The sequence below is a fragment of the Macaca fascicularis genome, chromosome 15 (genome assembly GCF_037993035.2).
Source record: "Macaca fascicularis isolate 582-1 chromosome 15, T2T-MFA8v1.1".
Classification (NCBI taxonomy): domain Eukaryota; kingdom Metazoa; phylum Chordata; class Mammalia; order Primates; family Cercopithecidae; genus Macaca; species Macaca fascicularis.
The window spans coordinates 45,118,004-45,137,376 of NC_088389.1; the positions used below are offsets into that span (position 1 = coordinate 45,118,004).

At 41.8% G+C, this 19,373-nt stretch overlaps 1 protein-coding gene across 5 annotated transcripts; it reads left to right on the forward strand.

The window, feature by feature from the left end:
* The first annotated feature begins 488 nt into the window (after positions 1-488).
* On the forward strand, positions 489-19,016 carry LOC123569172 (major urinary protein 4-like). 5 transcript variants are annotated; one of them, XM_074016798.1, is made up of 7 exons: positions 489-594; positions 5,419-5,555; positions 6,277-6,350; positions 7,171-7,448; positions 7,790-7,891; positions 8,070-8,115; positions 9,544-9,817. In XM_074016798.1, exons 4-6 carry the CDS (start codon positions 7,241-7,243, stop codon positions 8,105-8,107), a joined length of 348 nt encoding a protein of 115 aa, XP_073872899.1. In that variant the 5' UTR covers positions 489-594; positions 5,419-5,555; positions 6,277-6,350; positions 7,171-7,240; the 3' UTR covers positions 8,108-8,115; positions 9,544-9,817. The 5 variants fall into 5 exon arrangements, with proteins under 5 accessions (XP_073872899.1, XP_073872898.1, XP_045229592.2 ...); XM_074016797.1 differs by having other exon boundaries at positions 7,338-7,448; XM_045373657.3 differs by lacking the exons at positions 489-594; positions 9,544-9,817 and adding exons at positions 4,803-5,064; positions 18,635-19,016 and having other exon boundaries at positions 7,338-7,448.
* The last annotated feature ends 357 nt before the right edge of the window (positions 19,017-19,373 follow it).

Consider the following 19,373-nt stretch of genomic DNA (forward strand, 5'->3'; position numbering starts at 1 on the left):
GCTAATTTTTGTATTTTTAGTAGAGATGGGGTTTTGTCATGTTGTCCAGGCTGGACTTGAACTCCTGACCTTGTGATCCACCAGCCTCTGCCTCCCAAAGTGCTGGGATTACAGGCATGAGTCACAGTACCATGTTTTTAAGAAATCTGCATGCAGTTTCTACAGTAGTGACTACCAGGCAGATTCCTCTTAGGGTCTACAGGGTTATTTATTCCTGTTCCTTCTATTCAACCATCTGCCCTTCATGTTAGAAACATTAAGCCATGACCTGTGTAGTGGAATCAAAAAGAGTAGGGGCTTTGAAATCAGTCTTGGGTTCACGCATGGGTTCTCTCATTTATTGGCTATGTGACCTCGGTAAGATTACTTCCCCTTTCTAATTCTTAGTTCATACCACTGTAAAACAGGATATTGATACATACCATGTTGAGCTATTATGAGGATTAAAGAAGATAATGTTTGTAAAACACTCATCAAAACTTACTGAGTTCTTTTATTTCCAGCATCAAAATATTATTTTTGTTTATGTGGCCCCAGGACTGATGAAACTTGTACTGGTGCAAAAATACATCCCAGTCATAACCATTAGTCATGGTAAGTACACTCTGGCACAATTCTGTGCTTGGAGCTCCTTAAGCAAATACGACTTTGAACAAAACCTTCTTTCTTTTATTACCAGATTGTTTCTAAGTCTGTTGAAATCTAAAGGCCACAAATATAAAACTAGCTGATGCAACTTGACTGTTAATACAGCAGTTTGGATTCAGCTGTCAATGCCATGTTCTTAAAAGATTGATCGATTTTTGGGGCCTGAGCAGCTCAGCCTTGGAATGACGTTTTTTGTAATCTTTTTGAAAAATTCTTAATTGACAAGTAAAAATTTGTGTGTATTTGTGGTATACAGCATGTTGTGACATATGTATACATTGTGGAATTCAGTCCTGGAATTAATCCTGACAAGAGTTAGGATCATAATCAGTTGGTCTCATAAAAGAGAAGATCCAAAGGCCACCTCTCTAGGATGGTGACAGATAACTGACGTACACTCGGTCCATCTAGTACTGTTGTACAGACCGAGACTCATTCATCAGAAGCATCGTTCCTCCCCTGGCAGAAAGGAAGGAGCTGCTTCCTTGGGGCTCCCAGGCTTGTAGGACAACTCAACTCACTCCTTTCTCCCTGCTGGAAAGCACAGAACCTTTACTCCAGAGAACCTCCACTGTTTCTCTCTCCACTGTATCAGGAGAGGTCCATTAAAGCTTGCTGACTAGGCGCGGTGGCTCATGCCTGTAATCCCAGCACTTTGGGAGGCCGAGGCAGGCAGATCACTTGAGCTCAGGAGTTCAAGACCAGTCTGGCAACATGGTGAAACTCCATCTCTTCTAGACATACCAAAAAAAAAAATTAGCCAGGTATGGTGGCACATGCCTGTGGTCCCAGCTACTTTCAGGGCTAAGGTGGGAGGATTGCTTGAACCCAGGAGGTGGAAGTTGCAGTGAGCTGAGATGGCGCCACTGCACTCCAGCCTGGGTGACAGAGTGAGACACCTCTCAAAATAAATAAATAAAAAATTTAAAAGCTTGCTATGTTCCACTCTTATGAATTTGTGTGTCTTAGACAAAGTCCTGCTTATCTGTAGGAAAAAAATTTTCTGGCTTCATACCTAGAATTAGGTGGTCAGTCTTTCTCTTGTTATTCCTCTTGTTCATTACTATTGGCACCTCTGTTTTCCTAATTTTTTTCACTTTAGACCTGGTAGTTTATTTGTTTTTAAATCATCCCCACACTGGCCAGGAGTTTCTTGAGGGCACAGCCCCCATCTGGTTTATCTCTTTAGCCCTCAAAGTGCCTAGTATAGGCCTAGCATAGAAGAGGCACTTGATAATGTTAGTCGAATTAAGTCACTATTTTTAAAAAAAATTATTTAATAGCGTCATTTCCTAAAGCAAATTGCTGTACTACAGACAAATTACTCTGAATCCTATACCCTGTGTATCTTGCATTATACAATAGATGTATTCCCTGTAGATGGGTGGTCAAGTGAACTTTTATAAATTAAATCTTTGCTTCATGTATTTATACTTTCTATACTGTCTGGGAGATGCTAACATCAGTGGTTATTCTTTTTCTTTTTTGTCATCCTTCTCTCTCTCTCTACTTCTTCCAATCCTCTCCACTAAAGAAGTCTACAGTTCATTTGATGCAATATTTACTGATCATCTATAATTTGTGAAAGTGTGTCAGGTTATTAATCTATAGTTCCTACCACAAATATTTAAATGCAGCGCTACAGTATTATTTAATGGAATTCTATCATAAACCAAAGCATCCCTCCTGACTGATTTCACATTTTAATATTAGTTCAGCTTTGGTTTGTCTAGGTTTTCTTTCACTAATTGCCTAGCTAGATTGCATCATACCTCTTGGGAATTTTTGCAGCCTTGACCTTGCTATCTCAGTGATCACAGGCTGTCCTGGCAATGCTTAAACCAACCATCAAAAATGTGGTAGGTTTGAAATGGAAGCAAGCAGCCAGAGAGTGAAATATTCAACTCAGATTTTAGTAAGATCATCCAAACATAGGCTCTGATCACAGTCTTCAGTCCTAGATTCTCCCTCTATTCCTGTGGTCCAATAATGTAAATTAGGATGTCATCACCCAAACATAATATTCCTATTTATGAAATGATTTTCTAGAAGGTTGCCTCTAATATCAAGAATCCTTAGTGCTTTTATGATAGGATTTAGTATATAAACATTCCAAAGGTGATACTATGTATTCAGTACCATGGTAGGTACAACAAGGAAGATGTCTCAACTTTCAGAAGGGAATTTACCTTCTCACAGGTAATGAAAACAGAAGCAGAGTCACCATACGGTGCTGTGAGAGTGCAGAGTTAGGAGTGGCAGTGGGAGGGGTTGGATACTGCGGTGGTAGCTGACTCTTCCCTCAGCATCATGACCCAGGAAGAAGGGGGTTCGTTTTGCAAACCTGGTGGCTCACAGGCTGCCATGAGTTCTTGGAGAGAGTCAAATGGAGGAAATCAAGTACACAGCCTTTGTCACCACTTATCAAGCTCAGTTCTTCCATCTCAGGGCCAGGAGAGCCCACAGCCACCTATGATGGTGAAGTTACACAGGCCTCAAAACACCAGTGACTGAACATCGGTTGAGCAGGAACCAGGAAAACTCACACAAGGGTCTGGGATGACTTTTTAAGCAGGCTACAGACAGAATGTCACCATTCCTAGGTTCATTGCCCTGTGCTCAGCTCCTCCCATAATGCCAAACCCTTTTTGGTTTTGGGGATACAGAAGAAGACCATTAGCACAAGGCAGAAATGAGCTATATAACAACCCTGGCTGGTGGCATAAGATCTTATCTCATGATATTCCTCCCTCCCGCAATGCTATTCCCACACGGACACCATATCTCCATACCCTCCCTGACTTTCAACACCTACTACAAGTCCTACCTTATCCTGGAAGCATTCTCTGACCCACCAGCTCAACGTGTGCTAGACATGATGCTGGAGGTTTTACGCACATCACCCCATTGAATCCCTAGCAATGTATTAAACAGGTGTCATCAGCCCTGTTAAGAGGAAACTAACAGGCTGAGCATGGTGGCTCACGGCTGTAATCCCAGCACTTTGGGAGGCCAAGGCAGGTGGATCATGAGGTCGAGAGATGGAGACCATCCTGGCCAACATGGTGAAACCCTATCTTTCCTAAAAATACAAAATTAGCCGGGTGTGGTGGCGCTTGCCTGTAGTCCCAGCTACTCGGGAGGCTGAGGAGGAGAATCACTTGAACCCAGGAGGCAGAGGTTGCAGTGAGCCGAGATCACGCCCATTGCACTCCAGCCTGGTGATAGAGTGAGATTCCATCTTAAAAAAAAAAAAAAAAAAAAAAAAAAAAAAGGAAACTAACAGAAGACTCAGAAGTCACAATCTATCTTCATGGCTTCAAAATGGCAGAGATAGGAATGAAGCCCAAGTCTTCATGACTCCAAAACCTGTGTTCGTAGGCTCTTTTGACATGATACCCCCACTCTGGCCCCTTTTCAATTGTACCATATGAAAAGATGACAGTGTTTGGGCACCTCCATTACTATTATAAACGTTTATTATAGTTTATAATAGTAACTTTATTAGGTTACTCAATTGGGTCATTTCATGTGCTTGTAGGTTTAAATTTTTACCAAGGATGTGAAACATTTTTCCAACTTCACTGAAGGTTCTTTGAAGGAAGGAATAATATCTTGTACTTCCCCTTTTCTCTTATGAGCCCATGTGTATGTCTCTTATGGTAAAGACATACACATAGTGACTAAATATTGGTCACTCATTGTGGGGAAAGGGAAGGCTGCAGGAGTTGGGTTCAGAGAATAAGGAAAAGGAATTTGAATGTACTGAATACCAGACACCATACTTCAAAGACTTTTTTTGTTCAACCCTATTTTAGTGCTTTGTGATAGGTGCTTTCATCTTTGGTAGAACAGTTTGTTTCTGGGGCTTGTAAAAATTGAGTAACTCACCTAATTTCACACCTTGTATAAGAGGTAGAACAGAGATTCTGGCACATCCTGTTTCTCAGTTATGCCCATTCCTGCCACACATAATCGGCTTTCTGATTTTAAGCCAGATCCACAGTTAAATCTAGTTCCAAATGACAGCCCCTTAGAGCATCTGCTATTTTTCTTGATAATGTGTTCTGGGAAATTTGAGGTCACTAGCTAGATCTAAAAGAGATGGAATTGCCAAGTTTCAAAAGGGTAGGAACAATCCTTGGCCACACACCAGTGAAGGAAAGATCATTTCATGGAGGAGGAAGGGAAAGGTAGTGCCCCATGGACAAAAAACTGAACACAGACTGGATATAAAGACAGATGAGCTGGGGAGTGGAGCCACTGCTAGAGAAAGACCCACCCCCAGCAACTGTGGAGGAAGCAGTGCTATCCCCTACCAAGATGATGCTGTTGTTGCTGTGTCTGGGGCTGACCCTCGTCTGTGCCCAGGAGGAAGAAAATAACGCTGTGACAAGCAACTTCAACCTGTCAAAGGTACAGTCATGGAGCACAATGACTTCTGGCTCTGGGGAATGGTTTCAGGGATTCTGAAGCCATGTGGATCCTATTGTAGGGCAGGAGTTCCTTAACATATCAGACAAAAGGGTTGGTTTCTGACCTTGGGTTAAGAGCAATTGTACCATGTGAAAAGATGACAATGCTTGGGGATCTCCATCCTCCCTAAAGGGGAAGTGGAAAGAGCCCTAGGTGTGGTGCCAACTGATCTGAGTTCTAATTCTATCTTCACTTCATTATAAGCCCTGGCCCACAGGCCAGAGTTCAAGGAAAGAAGTGTCTATGTGGTATCCCCACTCCTCTTTTCTTACCCAGTGATCTTATTAATTGCAGATTTCAGGAGAGTGGTATTCGGTTCTCTTGGCCTCTGACTGCAGGGAAAAGATAGAAGAAGATGGAAGCATGAGAGTTTTTGTCGAACACATTGATTACCTGGGGGACTCTTCTCTGACTTTTAAATTGCATGAAATGTAAGTACAGCCTTTTTTAGTTGGGGAAGCAAAAATGGAAGCCTGGGTATGGTCTTGAACACACACACATGCACTGATCCAGGACTTGATGGATCTGGGGCTTTTCCAGATTCAGAGACAAGAGTCAGTAACAAGAATAAATTTAATTGGAGTGGGGGAAGTGGGAGGTAGAGGGATATCAGAATCATAAGTAGTATGACAATATAGCATAGGTTAAGCAAACTGAACTTGGAACTAATAGCCTGAATTTGAATCTTTCAGTTACCAGTTGTGTTACCAAGAAAACAAATCTCTTTCCACCTCCCTTTCCTCATGGGTAAAAGGGAATGAGAATAATTCTTCCTCATGTTTTTTGTTTTGTTTTGTTTTTGTTTTGGGGTGCGTGTGTGTGTGTGTGTGTGTGTGTGTGTGTGTGTACCAAGGCAGATCATATTTGTAAAGCACTTACTTGAGAGGCTGGCATGTGGTGAACACTCAGCTAATGATCTAGACAAGTAGTTGTAGTAATAGCAACAGTGGAAAGTAGCAATAGTGATAGAAGTTGTCATTTAAGTCATTCTTAACATATCAAATCATGTGAAATAATATACATAAAAGGTCTTTGATAATTGTACAAACAAATGTTCAAAAGTCGAATCAGAAACTCAAGTTACTGGTAGAGTAGAAGGTGAGCAAGTCAGCCTCATCAATAGCTCTTGGGCATCAATTTATTGTTTTACAGTGAAAATGGAACATGTACTGAAATTAATTTGGCTTGTAAACCAACAGAAAAGAATGCCATATGTAGCGCTGACTGTAAGTATTTTTTTAAGTCTTTCTAAATTGTACTCCCAACTGCAAGGAATTTACTAAACCCCAGTATCTTCAGGATCTTGATCAATTTCTGATCAATGACTATTTTGGTAATAAAATGGGGGCCATCTAATAGCCAATAACCTGAATTTGGGAGAACCTTTCATGTAAAAGCCAGTGCCTGCCACATAATACAATCAGCCTCAGGAAGGTGACTTGGTCATATGCACCTCCTGCAACAAAAGTTAACTGGCAGGGCAAAAAATATAAATTGGGGCCGGGCATGGTAGCTCATACCTGTAATCCCAGCACTTTGGGAGGCCAAGGCAGGGGGGATCACCTGAGGTCAGGAGTTCGAGACCAGCCTGACCAACATGGCAAAACCCTGTCTCTATTAAAAATACAAAAATTAGCTGGGCATCATGGCGCACACCTGTGATCCCAGCTACTCGGGAGGCTGAGGCAGGAGAACGGCTTGAACCCTGAAGGAGGAGGTTTCAGTGAGCCAATATTGCGCCACTGCACTCCAGCCTGGGTAACAAAGCGAGACCTTGTCTTAAAAAAAAAAAAGTAAATTGGCAGGACAGCTTCTTATTCTCTGCCTGGCTTTCTGATGCCTGATGGTCATCGCCACAGCACATTGTTCAGGATGTAGCATCAAGTAAGTAATGCCAGTGGGGTTTCTAGAGAGGACAGAGACACATCACTGACAGAGATGCTGCTGGAGGTGGGTAGGTCTGGCGGGGGGGTGGATATTAAAGGCTGAGTTGCTGCTGGGGCTAAATTTTTTTGACTACTAGTGATCAACCTACCCTTTTCTCAGAATTTGCCTCATGAAGCCCAGGGCGATGCAAATGGAAGACATTCAGCATCCTCACTATCTCTAATGGGATATGCACTTGAACTTGTGTCATGGGAAAGAACAGGTAAAGGGTTTCAACTGCTTTCTATGGATCAAAGGAGTTCTGAACTGTGTTCTGTTTCCTCCAGATAAGGGACACAATGTCGTTGACATACTTGAAACGGACTATGATAATTATATATTTTTTTATAACAAGAATTTCAAGAATGGGGAAACATTCCTACTGCTGGAGCTCTATGGTAGAGTATTTTCATGCTGACACTCATCTTGGGGTGGGGAAAGGAGAGAAGGCAAGGAACTTAGATACAAAGTGCTCTTCCTCACCTTGTCCTGGGCCATCTCTCCTTCTCTGAAAACAGATGCTTACCTTTGGTAATCCCTCAAGCTCAGTGATAGGAAATAATGATCTTTCATTGTGCTACTGATGTCAACTTTAGGACACATTATATCCCACCCCAACACTTCTGCCTGGGCATCCAATGGGTGCCATTCATTTTCCCATCCGTCTGGAGCCCTGTCCCCTCATTTGCCTCTATGATGAATACCCAAGACATGGCAGTGACTGTCACTCTTCCCACAGCCCGAACACCGGATGTGAGCTCACAACTCAAGGAGAGGTTTGTGAAATATTGTGAAGAACATGGGATTGTTAAGGAAAACATATTTGACTTGACTAAAGTTGGTAAGTTGGGGTTTCCGGCGTTCTCTTCCTAAATTCCCATGTTACAGAAGGGAGTAATCCAGGGGAAGTAATACCTTCCAAATCAGTTCCCTTTGTGCTAACTTGGAGAATCATCTGGTTTCTCTCTGAAAAATAAACTGGTGTCGGTATCTGAATTTGTTTTATTTTCCCTCAACAGATCGCTGTCTCCAGGCCCGAGATGGGGGAGCAGCCTAGGACTCCAGGTTGGTGATCTCTGACTCCGGTGGAGAGAGGGTGGCCCAGGGACCAGTGCCTTCCAAAAGCATTAGGGGTTTGCACCCAAAGACACCATAAAAATAATTTGGTAGGGATGCTTGTGGGAAAAGCTTGAAATCTGGAGTTGGAAGACCTGGATAGAGGACCCAATTCTCCCATGAGCTTTGAGCAAATAACCTAAGACTTTAAAAGGAGACAATGGGCCAGGTATGGTGGCTCACACCTGAAATCCCAGCACTTAGGGAAGCAGCAGTGGGAGGATTGCTTGAGCCCAGGAGCTCAAGACCGCCGGGCGCGGTGGCTCAAGCCTGTAATCCCAGCACTTTGGGAGGCCGAGACGGGCGGATCACGAGGTCAGGAGATCGAGACCATCCTGGCTAACACGGTGAAACCCTGCCTCTACTAAAAAATACAAAAAAAAAAACTAGCCGGGCAAGGTGGCGGGCGCCTGTAGTCCTAGCTACTCGGGAGGCTAAGAAAGGAGAATGGCGTAAACCCGGGAGGCGGAGCTTGCAGTGAGCTGAGATGTGGCCACTGCACTCCAGCCTGGGCGACAGAGCGAGACTCCGTCTCAAAAAAAAAAAAAAAAAAGACCAGACTGGGCAACATAGCGAGACGCCATTCTCCATGAAAGGGAGAAAAAAAAAAAAAAGACCAAAAAAAAAAAAAAAAAAAAGAGGAAACAATGATGCCTAGTTTACAGAGTTGCTGTGTGGATATAATGCTTGTGAAAAGGGCCCAGTAATTGACAATGTGCTAAAAATCACTAAGACTTCATATATGAAATGGAAACATAGTAGTAAGTTGTATGAAACTCAAATACGTTTCTGTTTGTGGACCATCTCCTAGGAGGCCATCTCACCCTCTAACTTACGATCCACATTTCTGCCTTTGTACTCTGTATGTCCTTGACTTCTAACCTGGGAATGGAACTGTCTGACCTTCCCATTTTCCATCAACCCGGAAAATAGACTCAGTTTCCTCAACTACCTTAGATTTATCATAGGGCTTTATTCAGATAATGTATGTGAAAGTCTTAGCAGCTTGCATAAAGCAAGTATTTAATAAGAGATATCTATAGATTTTGCCATTATTCCTCAATTTATCAAAAATTCTTCAAAAATTCTAATGCTGAAGATGGCAGAAACAAACCTAGGACCCTTTATTACTTCCTTTCTCTTTTTCATATAATCACCTGGGGGAAGGTTAAGATGGCACTAGCCATAGCAAAAAAGCAAAAGTCATTTACTCAACATCCTTCCTCCTTCTATTCTAGTATATACCATAAGTTAGAATACAAGGTCAGATCCATTTCTTCATCATTTTTCTCTGTAATAGAATTTCTCTTCATCATTCATGCAATGCAAGGCATATTTAATAAGTTCCTGTGTTCTCTCTCGTCTCTGCTTAATTAGGGCTGAGTGAATACTTCCTCACCTGGACTCCATCTTCCCTTCCTGGTCCCCATGTCCTCTTGTGACAAGTTCTGTGACCTGATTTCCATCATATCACACATGAAGACATCATCCCTGCATCTTTAGGATCTTCCCTAACTGCCTATGAAGACTCAGAAATTCACCAAGAATCAAAGGTTTTCTCTGAATTTCTGACTGTCCTTGTCACACAGCCAGGGGAACTCTACGTGAATAACACCTGACTCTACATGATCAATAAATCATTAACCTTGCAGTCATGTAATTTGTCTTTGTATCTGTGAGGATGTGAGGCTGACAGGGAGCGAATGAAGGGTCTTCCTTGCCCCTGAACCCATAATCTTCCTCTAGTGTCTCATAATCTTCTCTGAGCTTCAGGATTCTCCTTCCTCTGCAGTAATTCCCTGTTAGGTTATCCCAAGTCCCCATGAGTGCTGCTTACCCTTTGATTTGCCAATCTCTTAGTGATCTGATAAGAGCATTATAAATAATATAAGAATATAAGACTTGCCCCATGATTTCTGCATCCTAGAATTCTCTTTTCAGTTGGGGACACTGACAGATAGATGTTGCTGGGGCTGATACCAGCTTGACAGAGATGCCTCTAGATCCCAGCTTCTCTATACCATCCATCCTATAAGATGGGTTCAGGATCCTTTCACACTCTTGAAAAACCCCCTTCAACCACCACAGTTATCTACTGTGAACACAGTAAGTGAGATTTCATTAAATGCAAACAATACCTGTCTTCAGCAACCTGTACTTGGTTTTGTCAGGAGGCATTGATGGGGAATGTTATTAACTTCTTCTTTTGAAAGCTAACAGGCTTGGGCAAAGAGACATGCAAGATCCTTCACCACTAATAACCCTTTCCCATCAACAGCAGATTCAAAAAAAATGTAAAGTTACCCATGGGTGTTAGGGCAGAGCAAGATGGGTCCTGCAAGAAGAATGGCTTAGCCCCTATGGGCATAAAGGTTAATGAGAGGAGGTTTTCTAGGCAGCTGAAGATCCCCATATCTTTCTTTTCTCCCAGATCAGAAGACTAAATTAGGTTCAGATTATTACTCCTGGATCAAATGCTTGGTCTGGTTTGCTGAAATATGGCAAAAGGTTACGTAGAAAGACAACCAGTTATGCTGAAATCTCTCAATTTTTACTGTTGGCATGTAAGAGAGAGAACAGCTGATGCCCAGAAGTGCATGACCTGGCAAAGCCTTGAGAACACTTAGAAAATTAATAACAATAACAACTGAGGACCACTTTGATGATGAGAGATGGCTGGGTAGTGCCACGTATTAGGAAACTACAGCCCAGAGGGAGGCACAAAAAGGCCCTCTGCTATTTCCAAGTCAAGACAGCAGCTTGAGCTCACACTGAAACTTACCCCTTCAACTCCAAACATTTTGTGCAAGTGAGGCATGAAATATTAATACCCAATGGAAAATAGGAAATGTTCGTAGATCAGAAACAGAAACATCCAGAAGAATTCCCCCCTTTTGTTGTTGTTGTTGAGACAGAGTCTTGCTCTGTCACCCAGGCTGGAGTGCAGTGGCGTGATCTTGGCTCACTGCAACCTCTGCCTCCCAGGTTCAAGCAATTCTTATGCCTCAGTCTCCCAAGTAGCTTGGATTACAGGCATGCACCACCATGCTTGGCTAATTTTTGTGTTTTCAGTAGAGACAGGGTTTAGCCATGTTGGCCAGGCTGAACTACTGACCTCAAGCGATCCACACACTATGTTTCATTACAGACATGAAACACTGTGCCCAGCCAACAAGCAGAACAATCTCTTTCCAAAGAAAGAAGAAAAAAGACAAATGGGAATGATAAGGGTAAATGGACCAGAGCAGCATCATTTTTCTGGGTTCTTAGAACAGCTCAGAAGCACCCTGAGTCAATGTAGTGACAGGAACAAGTGTCATAATGGCCAGACAGGGGTGCAGGCTGAAGATGCACACCTCTGAGGAGCAGAATGAGTTTGAGACAGCTCCTCTCCCTCACCTGGAGTCTCAGAGAGAGGCTGGCTGCCTGTGATAAGGCACCATCACTTATTTGAGAAAGAAAAAAAGCAATCCTGGACTCCCACAGCTGGGCTTCAGTGCTATCACAAGCTCTCAAGCAGGGCTGCTGCTCACAGCTAAGCCAGATTGTTATGTTGGACATACACAATCTCATAAAACATCAACATTAAACAAAGTCACTCTGCAATCAATCAAACAGGATCATTGTGCAATCCACAAATATGCCTCTCTTAGCTAAAATGAGTGGCAGCTATTTATTTACCAATTACGGCTTTATCCTCATGCTTGTCTTTCCTCTCTATTGACAATATTTTTTGAGATATCCAATCTTTAAATTTTCCCCTTTTCTGACAACACCAAATCTGGAGCTTTCTTAGTAGGCTTTTTCCAAATCCTATAGCCCTTTTTCTACCTCTCTCTTACTAAGACACACATGGGCTTCCCAATGGTGCGTGTTCTTCCTAGCTGCAATACTCAACCCAATTTGTTCAACTATATGTATGTTTGTGGGGATCTTTGGTTGAAGGATATTAACACTTTTAGGACAAGAGCCCATGCCCGGTCCATGTATCTGCAGCCTAGAATTCTGGGAAGCACTAAGCTAAATCACAATGCAAGACCTGGTTTGATACTGTGCACCTGGTAGGGGCTAGAACGGAATGCCTCCAAGGGCTTTGGACTAAGAAATTAGGAGGATGGAATTGCCATTTACTGCAATCTGCTGGAGGAGTAGGTTTAGTGGGAAAGGATAAATATATCAGTTTTAAACATTTCATTAGTTTATCTAACCTGCTAGATAAACTAGGCTGCTGTAAGAGACTCAATCATAATCCATATAATTTAACGAAGATAGAGTTAATTCTATCTTCTATGAACAATCTAACATAAATGATCCAAGTTGGCTGGCAACTCTGTTCCCTGTAGTTATTCAGGAACCCAGTTCTTTGTTTGTACTATCACCTAGGACATTGTCCTTATTTGCATGGTTAAAGCTGAGTTGCATGTGGTAAAGGAAAAGAGACTGGTGGAAGCATGGTCTTATGTCCACAGGATTCTGTGGCCCCTGACTCTGGAAGGTTCTTTCTTGTCCCTTTCCTTCATGATCGCTACCCATTTCCTGCTTGTGCATATTTGGATAGATTATTTTGAGGAGTAAGGAATCACATGCAGTTAGGCATGGTGGCTCACACCGGTAATCCCAGTGCTTTGGAAGGCTGAGGCAGGAGGATTGCTCGAGGTCAAGAGTTTGAGGCTGCAGTGAGCTGTGATTGTGCCACTGCCCTCCAGCCTGGGCAACAGAGAAAAATCCTGTCTCAAAAAAAGAAAAGATTAACTGGGTATGGTAGCGGTTCCATGCCTGCAGTCCCAGCTACTTGAGAGGCTGAGGTGAAAGGATCCCTTGAGCCTAGGAGTTTGAGGCTGCAGTGAACTGCCATCATGCCACTGACTTCCGGCCTGGGCAACAGGGTGAGACTCCATCATGCTTTTGCTATAGGCCAAGGCTAAATTTCTTTTGACAATACAAATTTCTCAAAAACTTAGTAGACTTCTGCTATATTTGCCTCTCGACTTTTCCATGTGCAGGTAACTACACCGCCCAAGTTTTATCTAGACATAGATTTAAGCCTGGAAACTCTGGTATTTCCTAGATTGGCTTTTATGTTATGCCTATCCCATCCCCTTTTTAAATTTAATTATGGCTACTTTGACACCATCTAAAACAATGGATCTGGGTGAGGTGGATCCTTAAACCCTTTTTTTTTTTTTGCCAGCAGGCTCACAACCTTTCTTGGGCAAGCCTAGATTTTTACTTCACAGCCATTACTTACACTGCTTTGCTTTGGGGTATAGAAGCAGCAATAAATTTTGGGGTATAGAACCCTCAATCAACTTAGAGGAGGCTGAGGGCAGAGGACGCCTACTTTAGTAACGCTCTCCCTACTTGAAGCTTGGCTAACTCCAAGACTCTCTCGCTTATAAGTTTTGCTGAAAGCAGCAAGAAGTTGCCAACATAATACCAATATGCCAATACCTTGAATCATTCCTGTCTATTCCCCCAGCTCTGCAGCCTTTGTCAGCACACGGTCTATCTTCCAAGGTACAGCAAGCAACCATTTGACCAAATGTTTTGCTAACATGTAATTAGAAGTACCAGCTTTCCAGGCTGTGATATCTGAATTCTTGATACCTGGACACCTCTCTGCCTACTGTAGGTCTCCTTAGGAGTCCTCCATCCCCTGCCCCAAGCTAGGCCTCCTCCACACTCCAACCCAACCTCTGTGTACTTACACTTTGTGTATTTTTGTCTCTCTTTTGATTCCAGTATCTCCCCACTATTTTCTAGAAAGTAACATTCCTCTTATTTTCTTCTAAAAAAAAGAAAAAGATAATTACATTACAAATCTATTCATGTCTAGATAATAGAGGTTAGTTTTTATATACATTTGGGGAAAAATATGGAAAACCTCATAATTCACAGGGCATTGGGTAGAGTACTCAGAAATTTCTTACCTCAGGGTAAAGAATAATTAGCCCTCAATTCAATGCTCTTCTTATCCCAACTAACAAATATTAAAAAACAATATCAAAATAAACTGTTTTCAAGTAATTCAACTGTGCTCCAGAACGAGGCTCAAAAATATTTAGAGAAATAGGTAATCCAATCACACTATCTGGCATTCAACTTAAAAAATTGCCTAGTACATAAAGCAGCAGAGAAATATGATTCACAGTGAGGAGAAAAATATAAATCAATTGAAACTGACCCAGAACTTACACGGATGTTAGGCTCAACAAAGACATTAAAATAGTCATTTTAACTGAACTTATATAGATGAAAACTACAACGTGTGAGATGAAACATACACTACTACAAGAAATATTAAAGGAAGCCCTTCAGGAAGAAGAAAAATGTCACCACATAAAAGTAGGACATAGAGCAATGAAGCACATCAGAAATGGTAATAATATGAGTGTGTTTATATTTTTCTTATTTAAAATTTTTGAAAAAGATAACTAAACAACAAAATAATAATGTAATAAGCAGTTTTTTCTTTTTTTGAGACCAAGTCTTACTCTCGTTGCCCAGGCTGGAGTGCAGTGGCACACAATCAAGGCTCACTACAGTGTTGATTCCAGGGCTTAGATGATCCTCCCACCTCAGCCTCTTGAGTAGCTAGGACTACAGGCATGAGCCACCATGCGTGTCTAATTTTTTTTTTAATTTTTCTAGTAGAGATGGGGTCTTGCCATATTTCCCTGGCTGATCTCAAACTCCTGGGCTCAGAAAATCCACCCGCATCAGCCTCCCAAAGTGCCAGGATTATAGGCATGAGCCACCACGCTCAGCAGTAATATGCAGTTTTAACATATATAGTCGTGAAATGCATGACAAAAATAGCAAAAAGGCTAAGGGAGAAAGGAAAGTACACTGATGTAAGATTCTTGTATTATACATGAAGTGGCATAATAATATCATTTGTGGAAGTTAGACTGCCATAAGGTGTAGATGTTTACTATAAACCCTAAAGCAACCATTAAAATAACAGAGTTATAGCTAATAAACAAACAAATCAAATAAAATGGAATTATAACAGATATTCCATCCAAAAGAGGGCAGGAGAAAAAAGGAAGCAACTGATGGGACAAAGGGAAAATAAATAGCAAGATCATAGACTTAAAGCTTCTTTTTTAAAACTTTTAATTTCAGGGGTACATGTGCAGGTTTGTTACATAGGTAAACTTGTGTCATGGGGGTTATACAGATTATTTCATCACCCAGGAATTAAGCCTAGTACCCATTATTTTTCCTGATCCTCTCCGTCCTCCCACCCTCCTCCCTCTGATAGGTCCTAGTGTGTGTTGTTCTCCTCTGTGTGTCCATGTGTTCTCACCATTTGGCTCCCAGTTGTGGCGATTCCTCAAAGACCTAAGGAGAAATACCATTCGACCCAGCAATTCCATTACTGGGTATATACCCAGAGGAATTTAAATTGTTCTATTATAAAGATATGCACATGTATGTTCATTGCAGCACTTTCCACAATAGCAGAGATACAGAATCAACATAAATGCCCATCAATGATAGACTGGACAAAGAAAATATAGTACATACACACAGTAGAATACTATGTAGCCATAGAAAAGAATTAAATCATGTTCTTTACAGGGACATAGATGGAGCTGGAGGCCATCATCCTTAGCAGACTTAAAGCTTCTAATTGCTACCCAGGGCCCCTACAAATGCATCCACCACATGTTACCTCCAGTAACGGAAACTCACATTGCCTCCCCCCTGCCAACCCAATGGTGCTGCAGTGAACATAATTATATATTTCCTCTTCTGGATCTTTGTGCGATTTCTTTGGATATATGCCCCAGAATGGACTTCTGCACCAGAAAGTATGTATATACATGATTTAACTAAGTCCCGAGACTTTCTGCAGAAAGGCTGCACTCATCTACACCTCCACCATCAGTGCACAAGCGTTCCTGCATTTCCATATCTCTTCCAACCTGGCCCTATCCAGCTTTCCCAGGTTTGCTAGTGTAATAGGTGTAAATCGGCATCTCAGTGTTATATAATTAACATTTCTCTGGATACTAATGAGTTGGAAAATCTCTTCCTTTACTTGTTAGCCTTTGGGGTTTCCTCTTCTGTACATTGCTTATTCATGCGATTTTTCCATTCAAATTTCTATCTTTTTCTTGTGCATACATGCAGGAGTTCCTGGAACACCATAGCTTGTTAATTTCATTTATTGCAAATATCTTCTCTCACAGTCACTGTTGATTAACTTTGTCCATGATGTCTTTCAACTTTGATGCAATCAGATTCATCTTTTTTTGGGCAATAGGAGGCTTATGTTTTATGCTTTCAAAGGTTTCTTTTGGAAATTATTTACTGCTTCTAGTACGCAAAAATATTCTCCTATATTTTTTCCGATTAACTTATAGCTTTGTCATTCACATTTCAGTCTTTATCTGGAGTCTACCTTTATATGTGGTATGAAGTACAAATCTAGTTTTCCTGACTCAATTTACTAAACAATCTGTGTTTCCCCACTGATCCTTAGTGCTACATTTATCATATATTAAATCCACAAGGTATTTACCAGGAGAGAATAGAAATATTTTAACTCATTTCATTAAGAGCATGAAATGCCTGTCAATTTATTCAGGTAATCTTCTATGTCCTTTAACATTTTAAAGCTTTCTCCTTGATGATTTTCTTGTGTATTCTTGGTTATTAACTCTATACTTTCAGTTTTTTGGTGTTTGTTGTTTTCTTTTACCATCAGTTAATACCATTAGTTTTTGCTGGTATAGAAAAGTGCTACGTATTTTTTTATTTATTTTTATTTTTATTTTTTGGAAACAGTCTTGCTCTATCGCCCAGGCTGGAGTGCAGTGATGCGATCTCAGCTCACTGCAAGCTCCACCTCCCGGGTTCTCTCCATTCTCCTGCCTCAGCCTCCCGAGTAGCTGGGATTACAGGTGTGTGCCACCACGCCTGGCTAATTTTTGTATTTTTAGTACAGATGGAGTTTCACCATGTTGGCCAGGCTGGTCTTGAATGCCTGACGTCAGGTGATCCACCTGCCTCGGCCTCCCGAAGTGCTGAAATTACAGGCGTGAGCCACTGCGCCTGGCCTGCTATTGATTTTTATAGGATGATCTCTCCAGCAACTTTGATGAGATTTTTTTATTAGTTCTCATAAAATTAGTTCTAACACTTTGTGGATTATGTTGGTTTTACAGGCATATGGTCATATTATCTGCAAATGATGTCACTGTATCTCTTCCAATCTTTATGCTTCATGCTCTCTCTTTTCCTTGTAACTTTGGCCAGAACCTCCAGGACTAAACACTGAAACCATATTTTCTATCCAAGGGGTGAGAAAATTATGGCCCATAGGCCAAATCCAGCCCACTGCCTGTTTTCACATAGCCCATGAGCCAAGAACATTTGCCATTGATGTGATACTAGAAACACTAACTTTCAGCTCCAGTTCAGCCAACTGTTATGCCAAAAAAGAATTCCCTTCTTCTCATTAAAAGACCTGTATTGCAAAATCATTGTATGCAATGTTATATCTTGAGTTTCACCCCCCCAAAAATAGTAGACATATGTTTTGCTGTTGTTATATAAATACCTATATAATATCCTTGATTGCCTCTTGGGCTTCAAAGCCTAAAATATTTTCTATCTAACCCTTTGGAGAAAATGTTTGCTGATCCCCCTTTCTATCAGCCTTTACTACAACTGCCTTTTTTTTTTTTTGGAGATAGGGTCTCACTCTGTCACCCAGGCTGGAGTGCAGTGGTGCAATCATGGTTTCCTACAGCCTCAACTTCCCAGGCCCAGGTGACCCTCCCACCTCAGCCTCCCTAGTAGCTGGGACTACAGGCATGCACCACCACACCAAGCTAATTTTTGTATTTTAGTAGAGATGGGGTTTCACATTGTTGCCCAGGCTGGTCTCAAACTCCTGGGCTCAAGTTATTCACCCACCTCGGCCTCGCAAAGTACTGGGATTACAGGCGTGAGCCACCGCACCTGGCCACTCCAATTGTTATTTACTATAGTTGTTTTGTGCTGCATTTCCCCCCAAATAAAAACGTCTGTCAAAATGAACCACTTAGAATGCCTTTAATAAAATGGGCATTAAATTATACAACTGTGTGGTTAAGGGGCTTTTTTGAAGTAGTCCTGTTACTGCTCATCTTTAAACATTATGAATAATTTAAGCCTGAATGGAAGAAAATTAGATAAATGTCAAATACACTTCCAGAGTAAATATCAAATCAGGACATTCTGAGGTTATTTCAGGAATTCAAGGACAACAATGAAGACTCCAAATTTCTATTCTTGGCATAGAGAACGTTGTTTTTCGACACTCTTATCCCAAGACAGAACTTTCGTTGAAACTGTCTGTTCCTGGAAACAGGCCCATCATAACTAGCTGTTGTTCTTAAAAATCAGTATTTCAGGAATATTGTTCCACTGGTTTCAAAATGTTTATGATGGCTCCGTTTTTGGTTATTAGAACAAGAGACAATTACTGGCTAACCACTTGGTGAAGAGAGAAGTAGAGTGTCTGGTTGATTGGAGAGCCGGGCTTGCACATCTGACCTGGTCAGCAGTACCAAGAGCCATTACCCAGTTGCCCAGATTCCCACAGCCTAACACAACTACCTTCATTTCCCCATGTTCCTGTTATACCTGAATTAGCCCTGAGCACAGTTTTCCTCAAAAACCCAAGAACAATTCCACCTCTAGACTCTTCTCCTTGCAGTTCCCTTTGTCTGAAATACTCATCCCCCAGATGTCTGCACAATGCACTCCCTCACAACCTTCTGGCCCCTGGGGGTCACCTCACAGAGGGTAGCCCCCAGAACCCCAAGAATAAAGGAGTACTCTTTCCCCAACCTCCTTGGCTGATGCCTCATACTTATTTGTTGCCTGTACCCACTACCTCTAGAATGTAAGTGCAACAAAGAATTTTATTTGTTCACCGTGGTATCAGCACCAGAACCAATACCAAGTGTGACACAGGCACTCAGTGTTTGTTGCTTTAATAAGTGGGCTTCTGGCCAGGTGTGGTGGCTCATGTCTGTAATCCCAGCACTTTGGGAAGCCGAGGTTGGCAGATCACTTGGGGTCAGGAGTTCAAGACCAACCTGGGCAACATGGTAAAACCCCGTCTCTACTAAAAATACAAAAATTAGCCAAGCGTGGTGTGTGCCCGTAGTCCAAGCTACTTAGGAGGCTGAGACAGGAGAACC

What these genes read in the sequence shown, in the direction of transcription:
- LOC123569172 (XM_045373657.3), top strand. Translation starts at nt 4,891, where the DNA reads ATGAGCTGGGGAGTGGAGCCACTGCTAGAGAAAGACCCACCCCCAGCA. An exon ending in GCAACTTCAACCTGTCAAAG is followed by an intron (nt 5,065 to 5,418) that starts GTACAGTCATGG and finishes TATTAATTGCAG; the next exon opens with ATTTCAGGAGAGTGGTATTC. An exon ending in ATTTGACTTGACTAAAGTTG is followed by an intron (nt 7,892 to 8,069) that starts GTAAGTTGGGGT and finishes TTCCCTCAACAG; the next exon opens with ATCGCTGTCTCCAGGCCCGA.